The sequence below is a fragment of the Labeo rohita genome, chromosome 19 (genome assembly GCF_022985175.1).
Source record: "Labeo rohita strain BAU-BD-2019 chromosome 19, IGBB_LRoh.1.0, whole genome shotgun sequence".
In the NCBI taxonomy this organism is placed as follows: Eukaryota; Metazoa; Chordata; class Actinopteri; order Cypriniformes; family Cyprinidae; genus Labeo; species Labeo rohita.
Genome location: NC_066887.1, coordinates 22300477 through 22327425, shown reverse-complemented (window position 1 = coordinate 22327425; position 26949 = coordinate 22300477). Strand labels below are relative to the sequence as shown.

Below are 26949 nucleotides of genomic sequence, written 5' to 3'. Positions count from 1 at the left end.
TAAAAAATATATATATATATACAGTATCGACTATCGAGAAAATTTTTGTGACATTGGCAGCCACTTACTGAAATTTTAGGAACGTGATAAAATGATTCAGAACTTCCTGGATTGTTGTTGTTTAGATGGAGCAGATGGGGCATTGTCCCCAGAACAAACCTGCCGGCCCCCTCCTTTGGCTCCGCCGCCGTGGGGTGGTCCTGTTGTCTGCAGTCAGCCATCACGCAGTCTCAGCCCCCCTGATGGCCTGGAGAATCCCGCTGAAGAGCGGCCTAGCGTAAGGACACAAACTGTACATATAGATTGTTCATCTTCAGAACACAAATTAAGATCTTTCAGCAATGCAACTGACACGTTCAAGGCCCAGAAGGGTAGTAAGGACATTGTTAAAATAGTCCGTAATGTTATGAAGCTAGAAGAATACTTTTGTGCGCAACAAAAAAACAAAAATAATGACTATATTCAACAGTCTCTTCTCTTCCATGTCAATCTTCGACATGCCTTCACAAAAGTACCATGACGCACGTGACAGAATTGTTATTTCTTTCAAAAAACACCATAAAATTACCATAAATTGGACCCACTTTATATTAAGTGTCTTTAAAGGGATAGTTCACCCAAAAATGAAATCCCGTAAGACTTTTGTTCATCTTCGGAATACAAATTAAAGGAGAAGTCCACTTTCAAAACAAAAATTTACAGAAAATGTACTCACCCCCTTGTCATCCAAGATGTTCATGTCTTTCTTTCTTCAGTCGTAACGAAATTATGTTTTTTGAGGAAAACATTTCAGCATTTTTCTCCATATAATGGACTGATATGGTGCCCCGATTGTGAACTTTCAAAATGCAGTTTAAATGCAGCTTCAGGTTGTAAACGATCCCAGCCGAGGAAGAAGGGTCTTATTTAGCGAAACGATCGGTTATTTTCATTAAAAAAATATCATTTAAATACTTTTTAATCTCAATCCCTCATCTTGTCTTGCTCTTCCTGAACTCTGTGTGTAAGTACATAGTATGTACATGCAAAACAGGACTATATAATATTTGCAATGCAACAAGAACATAATAATTACATCGTATTTTTGATGTAAGTACATTGTAGTTAAAGACACCTAATATAAAGTGGCACCCATAAAACTAGTTTATGACTCATCAGCTTTATTTTACATCTTGATGAAGCTTTTTGTAAGGTTTAGAACTGATAACTGCGTGCTTTTGTGCCAGTCTTTAAACTGATATGTGGCATTACCTTGTATTTTCGTCACTTTTCAGCAACCTTCACTTTTTATTCCTCTCTCTCAGAGTTTCATTCTGTTTTCGACTCTTCGTCTTGACTTCCACCTTGTCGCCCTTTGATTCAAACTCTTTGATTCACTCGTTTTTCATCTTCTCTTCCTCGCTGCCCTCTGCGTTCCTCGCACCCTCAGACCTCAGTTCATAGGTGAATACAGAGGTGGTTAATTTGCATGAAACGGCAATTAAGGCTTTTCTCTTTTGAGCTCGTTAGCGGATTAGAGTGACGAGGCTAGAGGCTCGTTAGAGAGAGATGTTGACGAGGGCTATGCTAATTGGCTGGGGGTGCCGGCCTGTGATATTTGAGGGTGCAGATCGGCGCTGACCCCTTTCTCCTCCTTTCTCGTTTGCTGCGTTAAAAGCCCATTAACCTTTGCAGGAAGCCGGCTGTGTGCAGACAGGCGTGGCTTTTCGTCGGAAGTGTGGGTGTGTGTGTCTGTGTGAGATCTTGGCTGTTATGTCTCAATAGAGAGGTGACAGCTAAATGTGTCCGCTGGAGAACGCTGTATTGTTATGTCTCAGTCAAGAAGAAGTGATGTGTGCGTTTCGTTTTGGGTTTTATGTCTTTCTTAGGGAGGTGATGGTGAGGCCCCTGCGGTCTGTGATCATCAGAGCCTGGAATCTAATGAGAGCCACACCAGCTTCTGCTTTGACACCAGGTGAATGTTTAGAATTATATGCAGCCATACTACCCATGGTTTGTACACGGTTTGCATTGAATACCTAGAAGTAGGGGTTAAAGGAGAAGTCCACTTCCAGAACAAAAATGTACAGATAATGTACTCACCCCCTTGTCATCCAAGATGTTCATGTCTTTCTTTCTTCAGCCGTAAAGATATTATGTTTTTTGAGGGGAAACTTTTCAGGATTTTTCTCCATATAATGGACTGCTATGGTGCCCCGATTTTGAACTTCCAAAATGCGGTTAAAATGCGGAATCAAACGATCCTAGATGCCTTTGTAAACGATTCCAACCGAGGAAGAAGGATCTTATCTAGCGTAACAATCGGCTATTTTTATTTAAAAAACACAATTTAAATACTTTTTAATCTCAAATGCTCATCTTGTCTTGCTCTCCCTGAACTCTGTGTATTCTGACTTAAGACAGTTAGGGTATGTTGAAAAAGTCCAATTGTATTTTCTCCCTCAACTTCAAAAGTAATTTCAAAATCATCCTACATCGCTGCAGAAGTACCGACCCAGTCTTTGCAAAGTGAACATGCAAAAAAGATCAAACACCCTTAACAAAAAAGGTAAAACAGCGATATAGGATGAAGTTGAGGGAGAACATGAGATGGGACTTATTTGACATGCCCTAACTGTCACGAACCGGAAAAAAAACAGTTCAGGCAGAGCAAGACAAGACGACCGTTTGACATTAAAAAGTATATAAATTGTATTATTTTTATGAAAATAACCGATTGTTTTGCTAAATAAGACCCTTCTTCCTCGGATGGGATCGTTTGAAGCTACATTTAAACTGCATTTTGTAAGTTCAAACTCGGGGCACCATATCGGTCCATTATATGGAAAAAAAATCCAGAAATGTTTCTTCGTAAAACATAATTTCTTTACAACTGAAGAAAGAAAGACATGAAAATCTTGCATGACAAGGGGGTGAGTACATTATCTGTCAATTTTTGTTCTGGAAGTGGACTTCTCCTTTAAATTTGGCCAGGGCCCTGGCATATAGGCTTACCCTGGTAACTCATTTCCTTGTGCATTTTCAACATTATAGACTATAGTTTTAAACACTTTACTCTTTTTACTAATTCAAGCAATGATGTGACACAGGTGTTTTTATATGTATCTTTGATTTTCCATTTCGAAAGCAGCGACTGACAGAAAGTAATACTTTCTTTTGCTTAGTTAGGATTATTTTTTTTCGCTGAGATCCACCTGCTTACTAAACAATAGTGAGATTGGCAATATAGCATACGGCTAATTAAAATGTCTGTAATCTGTAAACCTACAGTATGAATTAAAACGATAGTTCACCCAAAAATTCTTATATAATTACTCAAAAAATATATTTAAAAAAAAAATACTAAAAAGTAATTATTCACTCCTTATGTTGTTCCGAACCCGTTAGACCTTCGTTCATCTCTGGAACAGAATTTAAGATATTTTGGATAGAATTCAAGAGCTTTCTGACCCTGCGTAGACAGCAAGGCAACTACCATGTTCAAGACCCAGAAAGGTAGTAAGGACATCATTAAAATAATCCATGTGACATCTGTGATTCAACCGTCAGTTGCGTTGCTGTCTATGCAGGGTCAGAAAGCTCTTTGATTTCATCAAAGATATCTTCATTTGTGTTCTGAAGATGAACAAAGTTCTTACGAGTTTGGAACGACATTAGGGTGAGTAATTAATGACAGAATTTTCATTTTTGGTTGAACTAACTCTTTAAGCAGTCTTTCATTCCAAACATGTCCGACTTGCCACCCCTATCGTAGATTAAAACACTTGCATTTTCTTCTCCCACTCAGACCTGATGTTCATAAGCGGTGTCCCCTGTGCGAGGTGATCTTTCCGCCACACTTTGAACAAAGCAGTTTCGAACGTCACGTGGAGTCTCACTGGAGGGTATGTCCCGTCTGCAGCGAGCAGTTTCCTCTGGACTGCCAGCAGCATCTCTATGAAAAGCATGTGCACACACACTTTGATGACAATGTCCTGAACTTTGACAACTTCGATTAGAGAGGGGAAAAAATTATTTATTTGCTTTTAGTTCTATATATAAAATGCCTCAGGTGATTCAGGGGGCTTCAGTGTTTTGTTCGAAACACGCTGATGTTGTCACTTCGTCGTAAACCGCTGCACAACTCATGCCAGGAGGACTTGCCATCGGAATATTTGATTTGCACATAGATAAGCATTAATTCAGATATTTAAACTTCTAAGGGACAGAATACTATAATAATGGTCTTCAGGTGTAATGGATACAGTTGAGGTCAAAAGTTCACATCCCCTTTTCAGAATCTGCAAAATGTTAATTATTTTACCAAAATAAGGGGTCATACAAAATGCATGTTTTTGTTTATTTAGTAGACATAAATACGATTTTTCACATAAAAGATGTTTACATGTAGTCCACAAGAGAAGATAATAGCTGAATTTATAAAAATGACCCTGTTCAAAAGTTTACATCCCCTTGATTCTTAATACTGTGTTCTTACCTTCTTACCGGTCCACAGCTGTTGTTGTTTATATATATATATATATATTGTATATTTTGTCTCTCTTTTGTTTCATTTAGTACTGCCTTTCAAAGGCTACAGAAGATACTTACAAGTTTCCCAGAAGACAAAATAAGTTAAATTTACCCTGATATTCAAATTCAAAAAGTTTTCACCCCCGGCTCTTAATGCATCGTTTTTTCCTTCTGAAGCATCAGTGAGCATTTGAACTTTCTGTAATAGTTGCATATGAGTCCTTCAGTTGTCCTCAGTGTGAAAAGATGGATCTCAAAATCATACAGTCATTGTTGGAAAGGGTTCAAATACACAAAAATGCTGGGAAACCAAAGAATTTGTGGGACCTGAAAGATTTTTCTGAAGAACAGCAGGCAGTTTAACTGTTCAGGACAAACAAGGGACTCATGAACACTAAACAAAACAAAAAAACTCACAGCTGTGGATCATTTAGGTAACAACACCGTATTAAGAATCAAGTGTATGTAAACATTTGAACAGGGTAATTTTTATAAATTCAACTATTTTTTTCTCTTGTGGACTTCATGTAAACATCTTTTATGTGGAATATCCTATTCAGGTCAGTACTAAATAACAAACAACATGCATTTTGTATGATCCCTCTTATTTTGGTCAAACTATTTACATTTTGCAGATTCTGAAAGGGGGGGTGTAAACGTTTGACCTTGACTGTACGTTAAAAAAAAAAAAATTAAAAAAAAAATTAAAAGCACTTTTTTTAGTTTAAAACTTTGTGTACTACTGTAAAACTGATTGCGCTTTAAAATGAGAGCAGACAGCTTTAGGTTGTTGTTAATAAAAATGTAGACTTCATTTTAAAGGACCAATGATGCAATGATGTTTATTCAGACAAAAGGGAAATGGCCTAAAATGACTTTAAAAATGTTACCTCAGAGGCATTGAATTTGTTGTGTGAAACAGTTACTAATACACTAATTTAAAGGAATAGTTCATCTAAAAATGGAAATTCAGTCACCATTTAATCACCCTCATGCCATTCTTCAGTAAAACAAAATACTGGTTGTGCTTTTCCATGCAATTACAATAAATGTAGACTGAAGCTTTTAAGCTTCAAAAGAGATGCAAAGCACCATAAAATATCATAGTGGTTTAAACAACTTTAAGTTAAGCCAAAGAACTGAATTATGGAAGCCTGTTTCCGCCACGGTTTCGCAATTCTAAGAAAAAGAAAAATCAGAATTGCAATTTAATTATTTTTTTATCCCATGGAGGAAACGAGCTTCTATAGTTAACCAGTCCAAGTTGTGAATGAGTTGTTTCATTTATGAAGCTTAAAAGCTCCAGTCTCCTGTTATTCAGCTAGTAGGTCTTTCCAACAATCCAGTTACTTTTATAAATTCTTATTCTGTGTGATAATGATAACAAAACATTAGTTTTTAGGTAAACTATTCCTTGAAGCTTAGCTATAGCTTTTGCAGCAACCTTTCAGTGCATCATTGGTTCAAACATCTCACATTGAACATCTTAAACTTTCATTTTCAGCATTATATCCATCACACATTCCTGCTTGAAATCCATTTATCGGCTGATGCTTCACACTGTATGTGTGCCAGGACGTTTAACTTAGGGTTGCTCTGTGTTTGTGTGTATCAAGTGTATGTTTATTAATAAAGAATGCTACTGCTCAAGTTCATCAACTGAACATTTGTGCTTGTATCAGCAAATCATTATTACATCAGCACAATAAAACACAGAAACGGTCCACACTCTGGTTTGCTTTTTTTTATTTTTGTACCATTGTCCTAAAGTTTACATTGCAGCTTGAGGATAAAGACGTCTCAAGAGTCTCTCATTCACTCGCACAAACACACACACACATTACACTTCGTCTCGCATACAAATTGCCTCGGTTCCACAAAACGTTTTCCACAAAAACATACAGTACGAAAATATAATTTCAAAAGCACTTTACAAAAGACTTGCAATACGATACATTCACTATATAGTATATCAAACTCCCTCCAAAATAAATGCATCTCAGTCACATTACTACATTGCAGGTGTGAGGAATCACACGGATCCTATCCAATGAAATCATGTTTAACAGGTTCTAGTTTGCGTGTCAAAGCTGAGACCAAATGACTCTGTAGCCAAAGAGAGGTACAAATGTGGTAACTGGTACAGCGTCCAAAAATACACACATACAAACAAACATGACACCGGATGAATTGGAAAATAACAGGACAGTGAGTCATCTACAATGAGTCACTCACAATACTTATTCATTCTGTAGCTCCAGTTTTTGGCATCGAAATTATAGTAGCTATCCATTCGTTCAACTCTAAGCCTCTTTTTCCAAGAAATCAGTGACAGTACAAGATACTTGCGTTTAAATACAGACCCTTTTGTCCATATCGAATTTCTGTGTCCTAAAACAAAAAAGTGGCATGTTTTTGGACATGTTCCGTACAATACCATACAAATGCTATGGTATACATTTCAAAGTACACAATCTGATACCATCATTGTACCGTGAACAGCACCTTGTTTTTCCAAGCTTCATATCTGGAGATTTGGCAGTGCCATTTTTGGTCCACGTTGTTTTTTTTTGACCGACCCTAACCGAGAAAAACAGACTTGTGGATAGGAAAGCTTACTTGGTCCTTCTTTGCACCAAAAGTTGAAGAAATTTTACTTTTGTAAACCGTGGTATGCTTTATTTGGCCGACAACAGGACCGATGCGAAATCGTTCAAGAATCAAAGTTGAGAAAAAATATATTCAGGCCTAGCTATGCATCTGGCACTATTGAACTGTAACACTAGCAGTAACAATATAAAGTAATAATATAATACTTTTGACAACGAAGATTGTAACAGACTACAAGCCAAAGAGACAGCAGAGCAGCTAAGCGGTCGTGTCATGCTAGCAAGCCATAGCCTACGATACAAGGCAAGCAGAGGGCTAACAAATACGTTTACACAAACACAACCACGAGGACAGTCCCAAACATATCAAAAATAAACAACAGCAACGACCGAAATAAATCGTACGAGCTAAAAAATACTGCAAGGCTGAGTACACAAAGAAAAGTTTAGGTCCTCTTTAAGGCTCCTCCGCTAACAGGCACCAAACGGATAGCCAGATGTGACCCGTTGAGTGTTTGGCAGATCATCCATATTTCTTTTTTCAGTTGGGGAAGAATAACTTGGCACTTCTGCACTGCTGGCATAACAGCAGGGTAACAGAGCAGAATAAATCTGCTCTTCTTTGTCTTTCTGTGAGCTGATGTTGGCTTTGACAATAGTGTGTTTTCATTTAGAGACCGTTATGTGAAATACTCCTCAGAACTCAAATGCAACTAGACAGAAACCATGTCTACATCATGTAACCGCTTGCAGTCGTCTGGAGAAGGCCACATGCAAAGAATTCAATTTCCCACCGAAGGTGCTGCCTGCATGCCAGCCGCATGCAAAAGAAATCTGGAAAGGTAATTTTGATATTCTGTGTGGAATGTTCTGGAACAAAGTGAGTGGAAGTGAGTTTTTCCTGTTTCCTGGTTTGTTTGTCTGAAAGTTGGCAGCTGTATTGTGACCTGAGATCAATGTCCTTCCAATTTAGACAATAAAAAAAGACTGCTTCTCTATAAAGCAAATAAAAATATGAAATGCAATTTGAAAAAAAGATGAGATAAAGTTCTTGTATAAAACATAATATAAATGTTCTGCAAAATATATCATGGAAAATAAAATGTTTGGATAATACAACTTAGCTACTTATATATATAAATGTGTCTTTATATAATTTCGTATGTACACGTTTCAACGTACCTACTGTAGTTTTCACTTCAAGTAGGCTTCATGAAGAAAGAGAAATTATATTTTCTGATTTTAAACCATTTTTTCTCTGAATAGACTTTAAAATCAGAAACAAATGTTTATGTCGTGTCCTAATCAACTGTCAGTGACTCTGTCACTTTAATGAAAGAAAGAAAAAAAGTATATCTTAAGCAGTAAAGAAATGATATACATGGAATGTGCAAATGTACAAATATATCTACATGTATATATAAAATCACACACAAAAAGAGGGAAAAAAGAACAAAAAGAAAGTAAGTCAGTTTGATCCCAGTTTACATATGATCCAGAAATGTAAATGAAAGGATGATTAGGTAAACTTGAAAATGATAGTGTGCGTATCACAGGGGTGGGTGGAAGTTGATGGTGTGATGTCTAAGGCCTTGAGAGGTTTTATAGCTTTTCCCACAGCGACACTTGAAGGGTTTTCTCACACGGATCTGCGTCCTGTGCCCATTTTTAGCATGGTACTTAATACCATTCACATTCTGAAAGAGAAATTAGAAGGAAAAGCACAAGTGAGGGAAAGGTGGGAAAAAAGCGTTCCAGAAATAAAAAAAAAAAAACATTCATGTAATCCAGTGCAGGTTTTCCATAATCTGACAGGAAGAGATTGTCTAAATTACATATAATGTGACCAATCACAGTTGGTTTTAGTTTTAGATCATACTAAAGTAGTGTGTTGTCCTAATTTGCATTATAAAATGTAAAAAAAATATCAATTTTTTAAAATATCTGATACCACAATATTACTTCATATTTCTCATATATATATATATATATATATATATATTTAACGATACACATATTTCTGTTGAACCATTTGGTACAAGGCTTTCGGTTCGGTACGCATTACAAACCGAATCGTTGGACTAATCCTATAACATTTGAAAAATAAAAGAACTTAAAGTGTGTGAAGTATAATGTACTCCAGTAGGGTTGTGACGGTGAGGTAGTTTGTTAGAGTTTTCCCCCTTTTCCTCGCTTTTATTTGCTTTTAAATAGCTTTTTAACACCTGTGCACATTTTACTTTCACTTTCAAATTAGTGGCATTTCTGCGTCAGTTGATTGTATTGACAACAATAAAACATTAAAGAAACTTTAAAATGTTAAAAATATATTAAAGACAGAATGTTTAATTTATTAACAAAACAAATACAAACACACTATGCCATAGGCCTAATATAAAATAACAAAAAAACAAAGTTTAAATATAAAACACAAAAAATCTGGAACCAATTTTGGAACCAAATAAATAAGAAACGAATGGTTAAAAAAGCTTCCAAAATCATCTTAGATAAACAGCAAAAGTCCTTCCAAAGTCTAAAATATTTTTAAGATCTTATTTTATAGTGTTAGTTTTAATAAACTTAAAAAAAAATTAAAAATCAAGGAAATTTCTCTGGCATTTCTTTGTTTTTGCTGTACCGTGACACCACTGTGTCGTATCAAACTGAACCATCTATTTTATGAAACGTTACGCCCCTAATATATATATATATATATATATATATATATATATATATATTATGAGTTCAGTACCTTGTATCTTTTCTTGCATCCTGGAACAGGGCATGCGAAGGGTTTCTCATCGCCACCATTCATGCACATGGAGCTGAGGATGGACTCTGAGCTGATGGCACTTTCTGTAGTCCAGGACTCGTCACTGTCAGAGTCTTCATACTCCACTTCCTCCTCATCACACTCACTGCCTGAGGCACACCAATAAAGTTAAACTCTTTAATTAGTCATTTATTTGCTTCATATATTAGCTGATGAAAGAACTAATGAGACCTGAGAAAGCAAATGTGCCCTTTGCTACAATTATCCAGTGTTTCTTCATTAGGAGCATAATGTGTTCAGGTTAGACTTAACATTTCTGAAAGAATTGCTGTTTATGCAGCACAGATTCAGTTAAACTCAGCTGAAATTAACCAGCAGTCTGCTATTTAAGTTACGATTCTTGGCATATTTCTTTGCACAGAAGATAAACTGACATAACGACAGGCTTATTTAATTGTTCATTAAAAAGCAAGCACAGTATAAAACAAACAGGAAATGGAGTGGCAGGAAGTGTGGGCGTCACCCAAGCTTGGAAACTTTTCAGTTAAAACACACACATTTAATTAGCGTGGCTTAAAGTTTAGAGGGAACTAACTCTCTGACAGCAAAAGCAACAAAGCATACTAATTTAAAGGTTAGTAAATCAGAAAATTTCAGACTTAATTATAACAAATTAAAATACATGAGAAATCAGCAACCGTTAAATTTTCCACAACTATTACAAACACTCCTAATAAGTTACAAATATTTCAAATAATTGTTTACCTAAATACATCTAACTTTAGAATTGTGCAATATCACACAAACTCCATTCACCTGTGGGTGTGCTGCTGCGGAAGGAGGATGATGGCGTGATGGGAGGGGTGACGGGTGGAGTTAAGCTGCCGTTGCTATGCCGAGGAGGCGTGGCCGTACTGTTACGCGATACACCTCCGGTGACTGATATGGCAATTTTGGGTTGGACCTTCTTTTTCTGAGTTTCTTGCTCTCTGCGTGCTGCTTCAGTCATGAACCTGAAGGAAAAACAACCAAAAAAACAAAAGGCCATGTTAACAGATTGATGTTCAGGTAATGATGCACCTGAGGACTATTGTTCTCGGAATGTCCAATTTGAATCGGATAACTAAAATATGTGTCAAATACAATTGTCATCCTCCTGTACTGACGTCCCAAGTGCGTAATTCCGCAAAACAGTTTTCTTGATGTAATACTATTGTTATAGAAATTTCCCACTGCACTTAATTTTAAAATTTCTTGCATATTGTATGCACGTACTGTGTATTTAAGTGTGCACGTATAGATAATTTATAGAAATATATACTACCTAAGGGTGAGCAATGTACCAGTAGACAAGATGAACCAGTAGAAATTTGTCAATTTTGTCAACTCTATCACGGTTACACGCTCACATGATGTTGCTGTGCTACATGATCTCGAAAGCGTCTTGTTTGTGTGCATTTTTAAGCATCGTGGTTTAAAAACAAGTGATTTTAAGCTGTTAAAAAGCAATCAGGACCAAAAGAGATCTAATTTCACTATATGCACGCACTACCTGAGAGACTTTCTGAGTGCTGTAGGGCTGCCTCTTAATAGTCAACCAACCGTTAGTTGACGACAAGTGGCTTGGTCGACCAAAATTTTATTAGTCGCTTAGTCTTGGAAAAAAACTCCACAGGAAGTGGCGAAGTCACGCAGATTGGACAGATCATTAATGGTTGGTATATGTGGTAATATAGTACATTGGGCAGGAGATCCAAATGCTCACATATCATTCATCGACCTCAAATATGGCTTTTCTTCTGAAATATGTTAGTAGCAGCGACTTTGGCTGCTCAATCTAATGTTAGCCTAGAATAATTCAAGTGTCTGTGTGGAGTGTGGAAGCTGAATAGTAGCGCGCTCCCTGTATGACAGATGGAGGCGCCGGTGCAGTCACTTAAAATACTCCATTTTTGGTCATACAGATAGAGGTAATACATCTTTTGAATCTGTAAAGACTGTACGTTTATTTGTGTGCACTCAGAATAACAACGAAACATTGTGCTTTTGTAAAATAATGAAAGGAAACTGGATGTGCTTTCTGCCGTCTCGGTCTCTATGAACTTGAGTGCGAACCGCTGTGTATACAGGCCTTACATACATGAAAAATATATCTATAGAGAGTGAATTGTCTACTTTTAAATGCACCAATTCAAATGAAAAACAGATATTTTCAGATAATGTAATCCATGTGAAACATGCATGCAGGTGCATCACTACTGTGAAGATGATGAGTCCCTTAAGCCAAAAACAAAAAAAGCACTAGTTTATCAATAAATTATTAAAATGTTAATGCAGTCTCCTTGCTGTTTTACCCTGAAACATTCAGGGAAAGCTTTTTTGTGTGCGTTTGAAAAATCTTTAGTCGAGGGCAGCCCTAGCTGTCAGAGAAACACATGAAGACGGTATTGAAGTTATTTTATTCGTCAAAATGACGTTTTGCAAGCATCCTTGTAAACACAGTAATTTGGGTCTTAAGTGAAAGCAAACAGCTGAGAAAACACATGTAACAGTATATTAGATCCAGGCAGCTCTTAAAGTGACAGCAGTCTAATATTCCTTCAGTGTCACATGATCCTGAATGATGCTCAACATTTCTCATTTCTTATTATTAATATTACAGGTGTGCTGTTAAATAACTGTGATACATTTTTTTCAGGATTATTTGATGAACAGAAAGTTCAAAAGAAAATCATTTATTTGAATATTGTGTCAACATCTTCACTGTCACAATTTTATGCATCCTTGCTGAATAAAATTAACTTATTTAAAAAAATATCTTACTGACCCCAAACTTTGAATGGTACTGTATTTATTCATATTTCAAATTTTACATATTTCAACATACCTATTAATGTAGCTCAAAGCAACATATGTGGGCTGCTGCAGCTCCTGCCTCTCCAGAACTCTGGGATCTGTGTCTGAGACAGGAATAGAGAAAACACAATCACATTAGACTGTAAAACACAGGATAAAGCTAAAGATAAAGCTGTACACACATAGGTCAAAGCACATGAGAGCTCACAGACAAAGCAGCAGCTCGAAGCATTACTTTGTGCTTACTGTAAGTTTGTCAAACAAGTACCCCTAATGCCCCGCAGGCCCAACCCAACCACCACATCACCACACTTTTTCCATTCTACTTGTGACAGCAGGCAGCTTCCATTGCCTGAGGCCACCAGGCAATACTTCAAACGTTCCTCTGCCAACTGTGTGTGTGTGTGTGTGTGTGTGTGTGTGTGAGTGTGTGTCCGGTTATAGTCTGAATCATGGCCTGAGACTGCCCTCATGTGGCAAAGTGTCCCTTATGATTACATTGATCAGTATGTGTCTTAATTGTACACATATGCACATACTAAGAAAAAATGTTACATAATGAAGACATTGTTTACCGCACTGTATGTTGAGAGAGAGAGTGTGTGAATTGTAGGATGTTAATTGCTGCTTAGAGCTCATTAAAACATAAATGGTGCACAGAAGACCTCACAAAGAGAAAAAAGACACACTGATGAGTGTGTGTGTGTGTAAAGCTGGCACATTCTGCATGATTATTTCACAGAGGTTTCAATGACCATGTGGAGAAAGTAGAAGAAGAAAAGCAGGGTTTTTTGCGTTCAAATGGGTCGCATTGCATGCGTGTGTGCCGTTATATTTGTGTATAACAGGCAGTGTATATAATAGGTCCCATATGTCTATATTACTCCAAGCCATTAAAAGCATTCCACCATGTTCGCTTAACCATTATTCTCCTTCAACATGGAGAAACGTCTACACGCTCACTTAATGCTTTGTAGAATTTGCCGGATCTCACATGCGAATACAAATCTTTAGCATTCTGTCACAATCTGTAATAGCATGACTTGAATCCCAAAACACAAATGAATTGTAAAAATAGTACAGAGTAGCTACGTTTCCTTGATGTCTTTTAGGGAAACCGGTCTATAGTGCTACCTGTGTCTGCTGCCTTAATCTCATCTGAGCACTTTCTGGTGACTGCACTGCATGGATTAGGCCTTCCTCACCTCGTAAAGAGGACACACACTCTCACACACACACATTTGTGTATCTCAGGTGGTCCACTGAGGTGGTCTTCATCAGTGGTTTATTAGCCTTTCCAATCATTTTACCTGCTGGTGTGCACTTCCAAGCGTAAAAATAGTTAACGTTTTAAAGCAACTGCGAAATGAAAAACAAATGAACACTAATTTAACTAAATGGTTAAAATAAAGTACATCAAACAGGAAATACTTATCTGTAGACTATTAAAAGTTATATGTGACCCTGGACCACAAAACCAGTCATAACGGTTATTTTTTTAAATTTGAGATTTATACACCAACTGAAAGCTGAATAAAGCTTTCCATTGATCTATGGTTTGTTAGGATATATGACAATATTTGGCCAAGTTACAACTTTTTGAAAATCTGGAATCTGAGGGTGCAAAAAATCAAAATATTGAGAAAATCACATTTAAAGTTGTCCAAATGAAGTTCTTAGCTAAGTTTTACCGGTAGAAAATTCACAAAATATATTCAAGGAACATGATCTTTACTTAATATCCTAATGAATTTTTGGCATAAAAGAAAAATCAATCATTTTGACCCATACAATGTATTTTTGACTATTGCTAAAAATATATCCAAGCTACTTAATTTTACCCGCACATCAGCATTTATTTGTTTTATTCTGGTTTATATTTATTTTTTCATACCTTTTTGATATAAGATACACAAATTAAAGTCATAAATTCACCTTTAGAGAGTTATCTACAATTAATAAAATCCTTGCAAAATATCACAATTTTATATTCGGTTTGTTGAAAATGAAGAATTTTTCTTTTTTTATAGAAGCCTGTTTCCACCATGGAATAAAAATAAATTAATTCATAAAAATAGATATAGTGACTTTTTATCTCACAGCTCTGACTTTGTTTCTAACAGTTCTGAGACTAGTGTTGTCACGGTACCAAAATTTCAGTATTCGGTACCAATACCAGTGAAAATCCACGGTTCTCGGTACCAATTTCGGTACCAAATCAAAACACAAAAACATGAATTGAACAACACACTATTTTTATTTATAACAAACAAAAATAAAACAAAGTTTTGACTTGGAAGCTGGTATTATGAGCTGAGGTGATGAAGCATTTGCTGGAATCCCCATTTTTCACTGTATAAACTGGCACTTAATCCATACATGTGAATTCAGCAACAGCTCGGTTCAGTTTTCTTGCCTTTTTGTCGTACTTCTGCTGCTCAAAAGCATCTGGAACCATTGTCTGCTTAGGAGTTTGGTTCGTGGTCTTCTTCAGCCTGCAGCTGTAAAAGGAAAATATAATATACTTCAGTAAAACAATGGGCTGAGTCTGACTAAATGCAATATTAGATTGACACCAGCTAAACAGAACTTTATATATAACTTTTCAGTAAATAACAAACCTCAGTTTTTTATAACAAAGTTAGATAAGATTACTTATACTGAGTGTAAGATATCAATGTTACACAGACGGAAACTGTAGTATTAAAAACACTTTACAAAAAGATAACATTTAACATGACTTAATAAACAAGTGTTACATAGCAATTATTCTTCTTAATTTCAAAATGTATTCATCATTTATTTTAAATTAAAAGTTGTATCTGTTGACATTATTTCACGCACAATGAACAAACATGAACGATCAAATGTTTGTATAAAACAACATTCACACACATTAATTAATGTTCACTCACTGTAAATTTATGTTAGATAATATATTAAGTCATGTTAATGAATAGTATCTTTTACCAAACTATACAGGACTGTATTTGACTGTACTTTTATTTAATCAAACTGCGCAAACTATATTTCATAGCCTAGAACTGCTTTTCTGATGGACCGATTTTAAGGCATTAACCATACATTTGTACATTTGTTCTCTAACACACATATTTTAGCTACACGGGTCATTTAAAAGCCTCAGGTGTGTAAAAATAGTACACTATCATGTCCTGTTTTTTTTTTAATAAATGCTATAGGAGCATTAAACACTTAATAAAGAAGTTTATTCTAATTCTCGCGTTAGCATTAGCCGCGCTTATGCTAACGATTAACTAAGCAAATGGCGATGTTTATTTAACGTATAATTTTTATAACAGAAGCTCTAAATATAAAATTTAATTAAAACTTACCTGCTTGAACTTTCATTAAATCTGGGTGTCGGTCTTTGAGGTGTTTTATTAAGTTCGATGTATTTCCTCCTTTTGAGAGAGAACTTCGATGACACCGTTTGCAAGTGGGTTTCTGATGATCTATGATGTTGCCCTTGTCATCAGTCGCAAATACAAAATATTTCCACACGTGGCTCCTTCCTCCTTTCTTTTCAACAAGCGGATTCAGAGCAGCCGCATCAGCAGCACCGCCGGTCGCCGTGTCTTTCTGCTTTTATGAAGAAGACGCAACTGCGCACTTTTTTGCATAGCGCAGCAAAAACCGGGTTGACCGGGTGCTCGGTACCACCGGTACTTAAGAAAACCTGGTACTGTAACATTTAATTTTTTTTAGTACCGACTTGGTACCGAAGTACCGGGTTTTTTGACAACACTATCTGAGACGATACTATAAGATATAAATTCAGAAATTCTGAGAAGTAAAGTCAGAATTGTAAGATACAAAATTGTGATTGCAAGAAAAAAAAAGCTCACAATTACTTTTTTATTTTTTATTTTGTCATAGAAACAACAAACAGAATTTCAAGATGTAAACTCAAATTCAGAGAAATAAGTCAGAGTTGCAAAATATAAACTGGAATTGTGAGGCGAAAAAAATGAGGAGTTATTTACGTCTAATTCTGACTTCTTTTTCTCTAAATTGCAGGAAACAAAGTCCAAACTATAAGATAACCTCAAAATTAACATGTTTTTGAACAGAAAGATTTTAAAGAAGTCTCTTCTGCTCTTAAAGTCTGCATTTATTTGATTGTTTGATCCAAAGTACAACAAAAACAGTAAATATTTTGAAATATTTGTGCTATTTAAAATAACTGTTTCTATTTGAATATGTTTTAAAATGTAATTTATTCCTCTGATTTCAAAGCTGAATTTTTAGCATCATTACTCCAGTCAAATGATCCTTCAGAAATCATTCAGTATGATTTGCTTTTGAAAACTTTTTTAATATTATGTTAAAAAATAGCTGAGTAGAATCCTAAAACAAAAAATGTACTCAACTGTTTTAAATACTATTACTACTACTACTAATAAATGTTTCTTGAACAGCAAGTCATGGTATTAGAAATGATTACTGAAGAATCATGTGACACTGAAGACTGGAGTAATAATGCTGAAAATATCATTTTGATCACAAGAATAAATCACATTTTAAAATATATTTAAAAAGAAAGCAGTTATTTTAAATAGTAAAAATATTTCACCATATTACTGCTTTTGCGGTATTTTGGATCAAATAAATAAAGGCTTCATGGGCACAAGAGACTTAAGAGAAAAAACTTTTAAAAAATTTACTCAACTTCATGTAGTTTCAAACTAGTATGACTTTCCTTTTTTATGGAACATAAAAAAGACGTTATGAAGGGTGTTTATGCTTCTTTTTTTTTATTACAATAAAAGTGGATGGGGATCTGAATAATATGATATACAGTATACACACATATACATAGTTCACTTTCATTGCATTATATGAAAAAAAACAAAACAGTTTTTTACTATTACTATCTTCTTTTGTGTTCCACAGAAGAAAGTAAGCCATGTATGTCTTTGGAAACATGAGGGTAAGAAAAATGAAGACAGAATTTTTATTTCTGTAGGGTGAATTATTCCTTTAAATCTCAGCAACTTAATTCTAGTGTTACGTGTGTCGGGGTGAAGCATAATTACGTGTGCCAGGTGCAGAACAGTAAAGGGAGGGCAGAGTTAATGTTTTCCAATTTTATGATTTCCCTTCACCTAGAAAATGGAGGCACACAAGATCTTTCCACAGGAAAAGTAGCAAGGAAATACACAAGCAAAAGAAACACACACACACACTTAACATTCAGTGCCTCTTAAACGGAATGCCCCAGAGTTAATTTTCACATTTAGCAAAATCATAAACTTTCAATAACGGCCGTCATAATTCAGTACAAACAACAACCATCCTTACGGCAGCAGGAACTTGAGTTGAAAGCGCCACTTGTCCCAAGCAGTAGCAGTAATATTGCATTTTAATGGGCCATGACCAGTATTAAATCCCTATGAAATCTTTATGTAGGGCTAATAATACTGGGCCCTCTGTGAAGACATTAAAGAACTTTCTCTCATAAACATGCCTTTTATTCACAGCCATATCATTAAATCCTCTGCCTATCAACCCTCACCGGGCTCTTTACTGCTGTCCTACACGCTGATTTGGGATCAGGTGGATCTAAATTAGACAGAAACGCATCCCCGTAAGAACATTTTGGAGTAGCTGGAAACTTTTTAGAGGGCTCTGAAACCACCAAAAGAGCAAACGTGCCACCCCGTGGTGGAATACGGCACAAAAACCATCGGAAAGCAGTATGTGTGTGCTCCTGTTAGTGTGAGTCTGTGCATAAGTCAGAGGAGCCTGGCATGGAGCAGCGATGCAGGAATGCCGGGTTTGTTTTCCAGACGGCTAATTAAAAAGCAGGGGAGTGTTTTAATGCGTTGGAGAGCAGCAGGTCTCCGGATGGAGGGAAGCGGGGGGAGGGGAAGACAGGCGGGAAGGAGGGGATGGAGAGAACTCTAAACGAGGCTGTAATTACACTTCTCAGAGCTCAGCAGGATACGACGCTCCAAACACTTCCGTATGTACACACAAACACACGCAAGCTCAAGGACGAGCACACACATGAAAAGGGAAACAAAAACATAAGCATTCACACACACAAATGCACAAATTATGCACACCAGCACATACAGACAAACACACACTGGGGTTTGGGTGGGACTAGGAAAGCTGGTATAATGGATTTTCCACTGGATCTCACTAATTGCCTCATAAAAAGCCCTGACAAGTCATTTAATGCAACGCTCTCTTATACAAACACACACACACACACACAATTAAATCATAATGATCTCAACAGAGCTGAACGGAATTAACTTTTACAATTATAATTTAACTTTAATAATTATAATTATCATTTCTTGATATTAGTCTGTCACATTTAATAAAGTATCACTGCAACTATTTCAGCTAGATACCCCCCAAAAATCATTGTATAAGTTCAGAAAATTATTAAAAACAACATGTGGATGACATATTCACCATAATGTCGCTTAGCAAATAAAAAACAGCTTAACAATACTGAGGAACAGAAGATCCATCACTTCTCTTATGAATATGCCATAATTAAACTGTTTTTAAATTATAACTGTTCCCTATTATCAGCCATACTAGACAATTTTGGTCTCAAAAGAATAAAACCTGAACATTTACAAAGCCTTTCCATACTTTTTGGTTTACATCTAAAAGCACTTCCCTTACCTACTACTAGAGCAAACGGATATTGTGTAACAAGCCTGACATCTTCTGGTCATTGAAAGAAACTCATCCAAGTTTCAAGTTTCTAGTACTCTGAATGCTTTTTTGATTTATTTTTAAGATTAAATTAATAAAATGACAACATTTAATGGGCCAAACAGTATGCTAGGATAGCGAGAGAACAAAATAAAAACATCTGTAAATACAGTGCCTTGCGAAAGTATTCATACCCCTTCATTTTTTTCACGTTTTGTTATGTTACTGCTTTAATTACTTTTTTCACATCAATCTACACTCCTTACACCATATTGACAAAGTAAAACACAGAACTGTCACAACTTCGTAAATTTATTTAAAAAAATAACTGAAATAAGTATGCATAAGTATTCATACCCTTAACTCAGTACTTAGCTGAAGCAACTTTACAGCCTCAAGTCGTTTTGCCATTATCTGCCATTCTTCTCCTCACCCCTTCACCTCTCAAGCTCTGTCAGGTTGGATGTAGGCTGATGTATATTTTTAGGTTTCTCCAGAAATATTTGATTGGGTTCAGGCCCAGGCTGTGGTTGGGCCACTCAAGGACATTCACAGAGTTGTCTATAAGCCACTCTTGCTGTGTGCTTAGGGTCATTGTCCTGTTGGAAGGTGAACTTTCTGCCCAGTCTGAGGTTTTGAATGCTCTGGACTGGGTTTTCATTAAGGCTATTTCAATATTTTGGTGCACTAAGCTCTGACGAGTCCTTCAGTCTTTGCCACTGAAAAACAGCCCCACAGCATGAGGCTGCTACCACCACGCTTTACTTTTGGGATGGTATTCTGCAGGTGATGAGCAATGCGTTCCTTCAAATATGATGCTTGAAATCGAGGTTCATCAGACCAGAGAATCATGTTTCTCACTCTCTGAGGGTCCTCTAGGTGCTTTTTTTTTGCGAATTCCAAGTGTGTTTTCATGTGTCTTTACTGAGGAGAGGACTGAGGTCTTGCCACACCGCCATAAAGCCCAGATCGGTGGAGTGTTGCAGTGATGTTTGTCTGTACGTTTCTCCCATCTGCATAAATGATCATGGAGTTCAACTAGAATGACCATCAGCTTCTTGGTCACCACTCTAGCACAGATCCTTCTCCATCAATTGCTCAGTTTGGCTAGGAAGCCAGCTCTAGAAAGAGCCCTGGTTGTTTCAAACTTCCATTAAGGGTAATGCAGACTACATGCTTCTGTGAACCTTTAATGCAGCAGATTTTTTTCTGAACTCTTCCCCAGATGTGTAGCTTGATGCAGTCCCGTTTCTGAGCTCTAGGCAGCTTTATGACATCAGGGCTTGGTTTTTGCTCTGGTATGCATTTTCAGCTGTTAGACCTATCTTTAAGACATGCGTGCCTTTCCAAATCATACACACTCAATTTAATTTGCCACAGGTTAACGTCTCTCGAAGTGTAGTCTACAAGCAATATGAATGCTCCTGAGTGAAATTTCAACTGTCCCAGATAAGGGTATGAATACTTATGCAATGGAAGTTTTTTATTTGTAATCAATTTGCAAATATATTAAAATATATGTTTTTTTGTTTTGCTTTGCCATTATGGTGTATGCAGTCTAGATTGATGTAGGGAAAAAAGTTATATAAAGCAGTTTAACACAAGGCAGCAACAACACAACGTGAAAAAAATAAAGGGGTATGAATACTTTCGCAAGGCACTGTAGTTGCACATAGCGGTGATGGCTTAGCGCATTTGAAAGAGCGGTGTCTATGCTAACTGTGACCGTTAAAACAATAAAACTCATCTCTTTTAGTGTTTTGCTAAAACGTTTTTAGACCTTTCACAAAGTTTAATTTAGTTTCACTGTTGCTATGGCTACGCTGTCAGCCGCTGGGACAGACTTGGCCGCGTGCGTAACCTGCAGTGACGCAATACGATAACAGACAACAACAACAAACACAGAACGTAACAGAGTAACTCTGCTTTCCGTTGTTTAAAATGATGTCATTTTTTACATACGACATGCATATACAGTAGATAGGCAACGAAACGGGCATGTCTGAACACATTTCCACTGCCACAACACTAAACAACAACTTACTTAAATGCAGGTCCGAATACCCGGAGGACCCACTATCACAGGAGGGCATGACATCATGCAAAAATTCCTTTCGGCCTAGGCAACTATAAACAGATATATCCAATGAAGTTTCCTTTTCGTGTTTGTTTGCATGTATCTCTTTCTCACACTCACCCTGACGAGCACAAAGACGCGCAGCGGTGTTATGACTACCTGCGATACCCATCTGTCAATGATTCTCATCTTATATTCAAACCAGCTGCATGACAAAATATATAATCTAGTCTTCTATACAGGGCAACATGACAGCTCTTTCTTGGTACTATTTGATTACATAATGTAAATGTGCACAGATCTTTTGACAGTCTGCAAACGTCTGTCCAGCGTGTCATGTTGTAAAAACACCACAATTTTACCACAAGGAGGCAATGTTACATAAGCTTATGTAACTTTATATTCACTCAAGAGTCAAAACTGACAGCATGCAACTGTAACCAACAGATATAAAGTGATCAATCTAAAAAACAATTAGGACAAGCAGTTTAAGACAATTTATCTAAGTATTTATGCCTACATACTGAAGGAATTAAAATGCATATACGCCCTTTGTGCTCAGATGAAGTGGCTTCACTTTGACTGTAAGAAAATAAATGAAAGAATTGGCATGCAATACACAAGCAATATCACATGGAAGTCAGATAAGATAAGCAAGCGACAACATTGCAAAATTAAGTTGAATTAATACGAACATGACGTCTTAACATCTGAGATGACGTTGCTTGTTACACTGCAATAACATACTATATTCTGGAAGTAATTGTGTAACCTCAGTTGAGTAAACCTGTCTGTTTGCCTAATTTCTCTCAACTCATCTTCCTCTCAAACAGCTTACATGAAGCATATTAGTGAAAAGTATAATCAAAATGCAAAGTTTAAATGTTCACAAGCAGACACAACCTCTATATTTAACTTTACCAGATGAATTCACCATGACGACTATGGCACACAGTCAAGACAATGCCATGTACAGTAGTGAACACATGATACAAACTAACTATAACTGCAATGAAAGGAGTGGTTGAAATAAGTATTGAATTACTTATGTGATAAATTATTTTAACTTTGGCACTTTAAAAATAAACGTGTTTAATAGTAGAAATGCACCGATATTAAAAATCACCCCAGTAAAATAAACCAATAACATTTACTTGGTTATGGCTGATAACTGATAAATGCACAATAATACATCTAAATATTCTAATAAAACACACTGAAAATTAATGTCAAACACTGATATGGTTCTGATATAAATAGCTTTTACTGCTAAGACAACGCTAGTTTAAAAAAAAAACGTCATAATTTATTTAAAATACATTTATTTCACACGAAGTATACATGAAATCCATTAACATACATCACTTAAGACTTATTGGTATCAAATTAAAATTTGCACAATGCACATTTCATAATATTATGTCTAAAATGTGTTTTAATATCACTATCAATAAGGATTATATGATGTCTGTATAATATCAGTCTTTAGATGCAATATATTTAAAGTATACTGAAGTATACTTGCAATAGCTCTACTTTAGCACAATCAAATATACTTAAAACTACTTTTGCGCAATTAAAGTGCATTAAGCACAAAATTAGTTGTTCCAGTTTAGCAGACTTTAAGTATACCAGTTTAGTATACCATAAGTACAACTGTAGGGTATTAAGCACATAAATATGTAAATGTATTTGTAGTATACTTAGCACAAATTAACTGTTTTTTAAATACATTTTTAATTTTTTTTTTTCACTAGGGCTTCAGCAATGACTTTTTACCTTAAATGCCATTCAAGGCCATACACTGTACAGCTATTTTCATAGAATTTTGTTTTAAATGGGTTTGTAAGCATTTTACCGTTTTCCATAATTGCTTTTTTAATTAAAAAATTGCAGTCAGTAGAATAATCAACTAATGCCTAAACAATGACCTGCCATCACCAGCACTTCATTTGTTACATGTGTGTGCGATTTCCTAAAGCGATGAAACAGAGGAAGAGTTTGAGACAATCATGGGATGTAATACAGGAGATGTTGACTTAGTCTGTATCCTGCTCTTTATGCCAGCTGTCCAAAATATAGGTTGTCCCTGTCAAGTTTTAAAATTAATATCCCACTGAAAACACTAATAGTGCAGAACACAGTAGCTGTAACTCAAGCATCTTTAATTTACAAATTTTAACAATCATCTTCATGGCTAGCAAACTGCCAAAGCAAGTCACTGCATGGGGTCTGCACTCAATAGGATTATTATTGATTAGTACTATTAATGATCTGTGCAGAGGGCTAGGGGGTCTTTCATTGTTGTGCTCATTAAAACAAGAGCTCTCAGGTCAAATCCCTAACCCCAATAGTCAGATCTGTGACTCCTGGGGGAAATCAGGCCAGCTGATCTTTTATGAGGCTACAGTGACTGGGGTGCAGGTGTGTTTCATTCTGACAGATGCCTTCCATTGTGACAGCTGCAGTCAGTATGGAGAGAATCTGAGTGAAGCACTGCCATCAGAATAGATATGAGCAGCACAGCAAAACACTATGTATCAGTAATAAACACTCATGCATTTCCATTACAAATCAGCAAATAGACTACACACAAACAGTTTGAGTAAGGTCTGTATAAGAAAATACTGTATACACTGTAGTAATGTTTGCATTATCATGTTATAACATCTGTGTTTATCGAGTTTTTTGTTTCAATCTGAATTTTTTTCATCAGTAATTAAATTCCGTTTTCAGTTTCAACTTTAAACTCCAGGTGGTTGAAAAAAGTGCAATGAATCATTAAGATTTAACTCGCACCACTTTAATTAAAGTTTTCTATTTTAGTAGGCTGACATTTTTACAGTGTAAAAAGTTTTACAGAGCACACCTCTTAAACCAGACTGCACCATTAATAAACTGTTGCGAAAAAAAATAGTTCTGACAAACAACAACATACCTCTCTAAGTAAAGTTCATTCTGCTTCATACAGTGACTCCCTAACTTGGGGTTCATTTGAAAAGGTAATTTTTGTATGTAAATTTTCAAACAACTGTTAAACACCTAAACAGAGATTCATTCCTGCGGACTTGACAGACAGCTTGAATACACAACACTAGCGTAAACAATGGCTCTCCACAGCGAGCGCTAATTACGGTAGACATGGCAAGCCATTTTTACATTTAACCTTAGTCAGGGTAGTGTCTTATTTAATTTTTGACTGGAATGAAAACAAGGCTGTCAGAAGTACAATGTGTTTATAAGATTGTACCGCAACATACAGACTGTTCAGCTGACAAAACGTCTTTCTGAAGAAGAAAAAAAAAATCAGTACAAAATCTCTTTAGACCAATTTGGTGTTTTTTTGCAAACAGTGATTTTTTTGTGGGCGGAGCCTGCCTATTTTTTGGTGGCAACAATTTTTAAGTAGCGGTCTATGGAAGTCATGGAATAAAAGAATAAATTTGAGTTTATATTTTAAAATTCTTACTTTATTCATACAATCAGTTCTCTTAATTCTGATAAGAAAAATCAACTCCTCATTCTCTTTTCTCTTCGGCTCAGAACCATGAGTTCATATCCCACATTTTTCTCCTCAGAATTGACAAACTTGCTATTGTTCAGTTAAACTGAGGTATAAAGTCCAAACTATGAGATATAAACATTGCAGAGAAAGAAAGTCAGAACTGTGAGATAAAAGGTAAATGTGCAAATATGTTATAGTTTTAAGTAGTATTTCATGCCATAACACAATATGTCCCCTATGAGCTGCATATATGAATATTATATAGGCAAACTGTTTAAATCAAATTTATGCTTTAAAAGTAAAATAATCATAGCAGGTTTGATATATAGTCTCTCCATTTAAACGTCTGCGTTTACCTTCAAATAACGTCTTTGACGACAGTATTCCATAAAAATGATTTGCATTCTGATACATTTTTTCTTTTATTCCATTTTATTCCTCCACTTGTTACCAGTGTTTTTCTGCCGCCACAATGCGCGCATAGCTGCAGGTGAAGTAACTGTGATGTCTACTCCAAATTGGTCTATAAAACAGTTTTATATAAACAATGACATGATCTAAGACTTTTATACAGTGCATTTCATTGTAAAGTCTGTAAGTTTATCCCTTTTATTAAATTTAAAATTATTAAGGTTCTTTTCCTCAGAATACAGTTTTGTTACTAGTATACGTTTATAATTTTTTTATTTTAGACATTTACAAGGTTTTATTATTAAAATTAATGACTTCTTGTTGCACTAATTATCCAAATAGTTACATCTATTGTTATTGGTAACAAATGCCAAATATTGCCATTAAATTCAACGAGAATCTGTGGTTAAATATTCATATTCCATTCATTCAGATATTTCATATTCATGTGTATTCCATTTGTTGCTGGTATGCATTCCACTTCTACTAACAACTATTCTACAGGAATACAGTGGTTAATAAATATGTTACAGTGTCCATTCAGTTAGTAGCCAACTAGAACACTGAAACAGATATTAGTAACTATGTGCTATTATGTAACGAATAAACATTCTTTATTGGAATAAGTACTAGTAGTGCATTACATTGTAATATCATGAACTGTAATATATACTGTAATATAATGAAGCTAAAAAATAATAATTATAATTATTCACATTAGATCACTATTTGACGACTTTTATTTTTTACCCTAAACTACTAATAATGCTAACAGCAAAATTAGGTATGTTACTTGAAGAAATACATGATAAAGCGGCTTGCCACAAGTACATACAGGCCTAGATCTAAACAGAGCGGCGTCTGGTAACCGTGCACGAACCCGTGCACCCGTCGCTGAAACCTGCTTATGACTATCTGTAGCCTCTTAATTAAACCGAGTCAATGCTAATGCTATTAAATTTGCAGCGAGCTCGTCCAAGTGAATTAGCGCGTCACTGCACAGAACCCAGTCAAATGCGCGGAGCACAGACGCGCCTTCTCGCCGCTTGAGAGCGGCTGCTTAGCGGGACAGCAGGCCGAAACCGGAGCGCCACTTACCGATGTGGTTATCTTCGATGTGAACGATGAGCTCGCCCAGGGACTCGAAATGCAGCCCGCAACCGCCAAACCGGCAAACGTTGGAGAAGAAGGAAGCAGCCGCGACGCCCGTCATAATGGATGTGTTGGCAGAGGTCCGTGAGCTTGCAGACCGGCGAAGGCAGAGGCTGTGCGGGATGGGGGTGATCAAATAGCCGGCAGCTCGTTGCAGCAGCAGCGGCGGCGGTGATTGCAGCTGGAGCTGTTTAGACGGCTGCCAGCCAATGGGAGGGGGATGGGGGGCAAAGCAGCATGACGGAGGAGCAGGAGGAGGAGGAGGGACCGGCGAAACAAACATGCTGCTGTTCACCTGAGCGGAGAAAGGCGAGGAATGCTTGACTGAGAAGGGCCACATAAGCAACTGTAT

The 26949-nt window shown here is 36.3% G+C and overlaps 2 protein-coding genes across 2 annotated transcripts in view; one reads left to right on the top strand and one right to left on the bottom strand.

Annotated features, from left to right (window-relative positions):
* tax1bp1a (Tax1 (human T-cell leukemia virus type I) binding protein 1a) overlaps positions 1 to 6167 on the top strand; it is a 23238-nt gene extending 17071 nt beyond the window's left edge. Inside the window, exons 15-17 of the mRNA XM_051136593.1 lie at positions 126 to 277; positions 1869 to 1954; positions 3788 to 6167. Of these exons, the coding sequence (XP_050992550.1) occupies positions 126 to 277; positions 1869 to 1954; positions 3788 to 3998 (449 nt within the window). The 3' untranslated portion in view covers positions 3999 to 6167. The remainder of the gene's footprint in view (positions 1 to 125; positions 278 to 1868; positions 1955 to 3787) is intronic.
* On the bottom strand, positions 6135 to 26949 carry jazf1a (JAZF zinc finger 1a). The gene is made up of 5 exons (XM_051136594.1): positions 26544 to 26949; positions 12782 to 12854; positions 10711 to 10907; positions 9874 to 10043; positions 6135 to 8818 (listed from the first exon to the last, which is right to left on the bottom strand). The coding sequence occupies exons 1-5, from the start codon at positions 26935 to 26937 to the stop codon at positions 8672 to 8674; spliced, it is 981 nt and encodes a 326-aa protein (XP_050992551.1). The 5' UTR covers positions 26938 to 26949; the 3' UTR covers positions 6135 to 8671.

Excerpts from the sequence above, each read along its gene's own strand:
- jazf1a (XM_051136594.1), bottom strand. The coding sequence starts at position 26,937 with ATGTGGCCCTTCTCAGTCAAGCATTCCTCGCCTTTCTCCGCTCAGGTG. Across the intron at positions 10,044-10,710 it reads CCGCAGCAGCACACCCACAG|GCAGTGAGTGTGATGAGGAG; the intron begins GTGAATGGAGTT and ends GGTGTGCCTCAG. Across the intron at positions 8,819-9,873 it reads GATGCAAGAAAAGATACAAG|AATGTGAATGGTATTAAGTA; the intron begins GTACTGAACTCA and ends TTTCTCTTTCAG.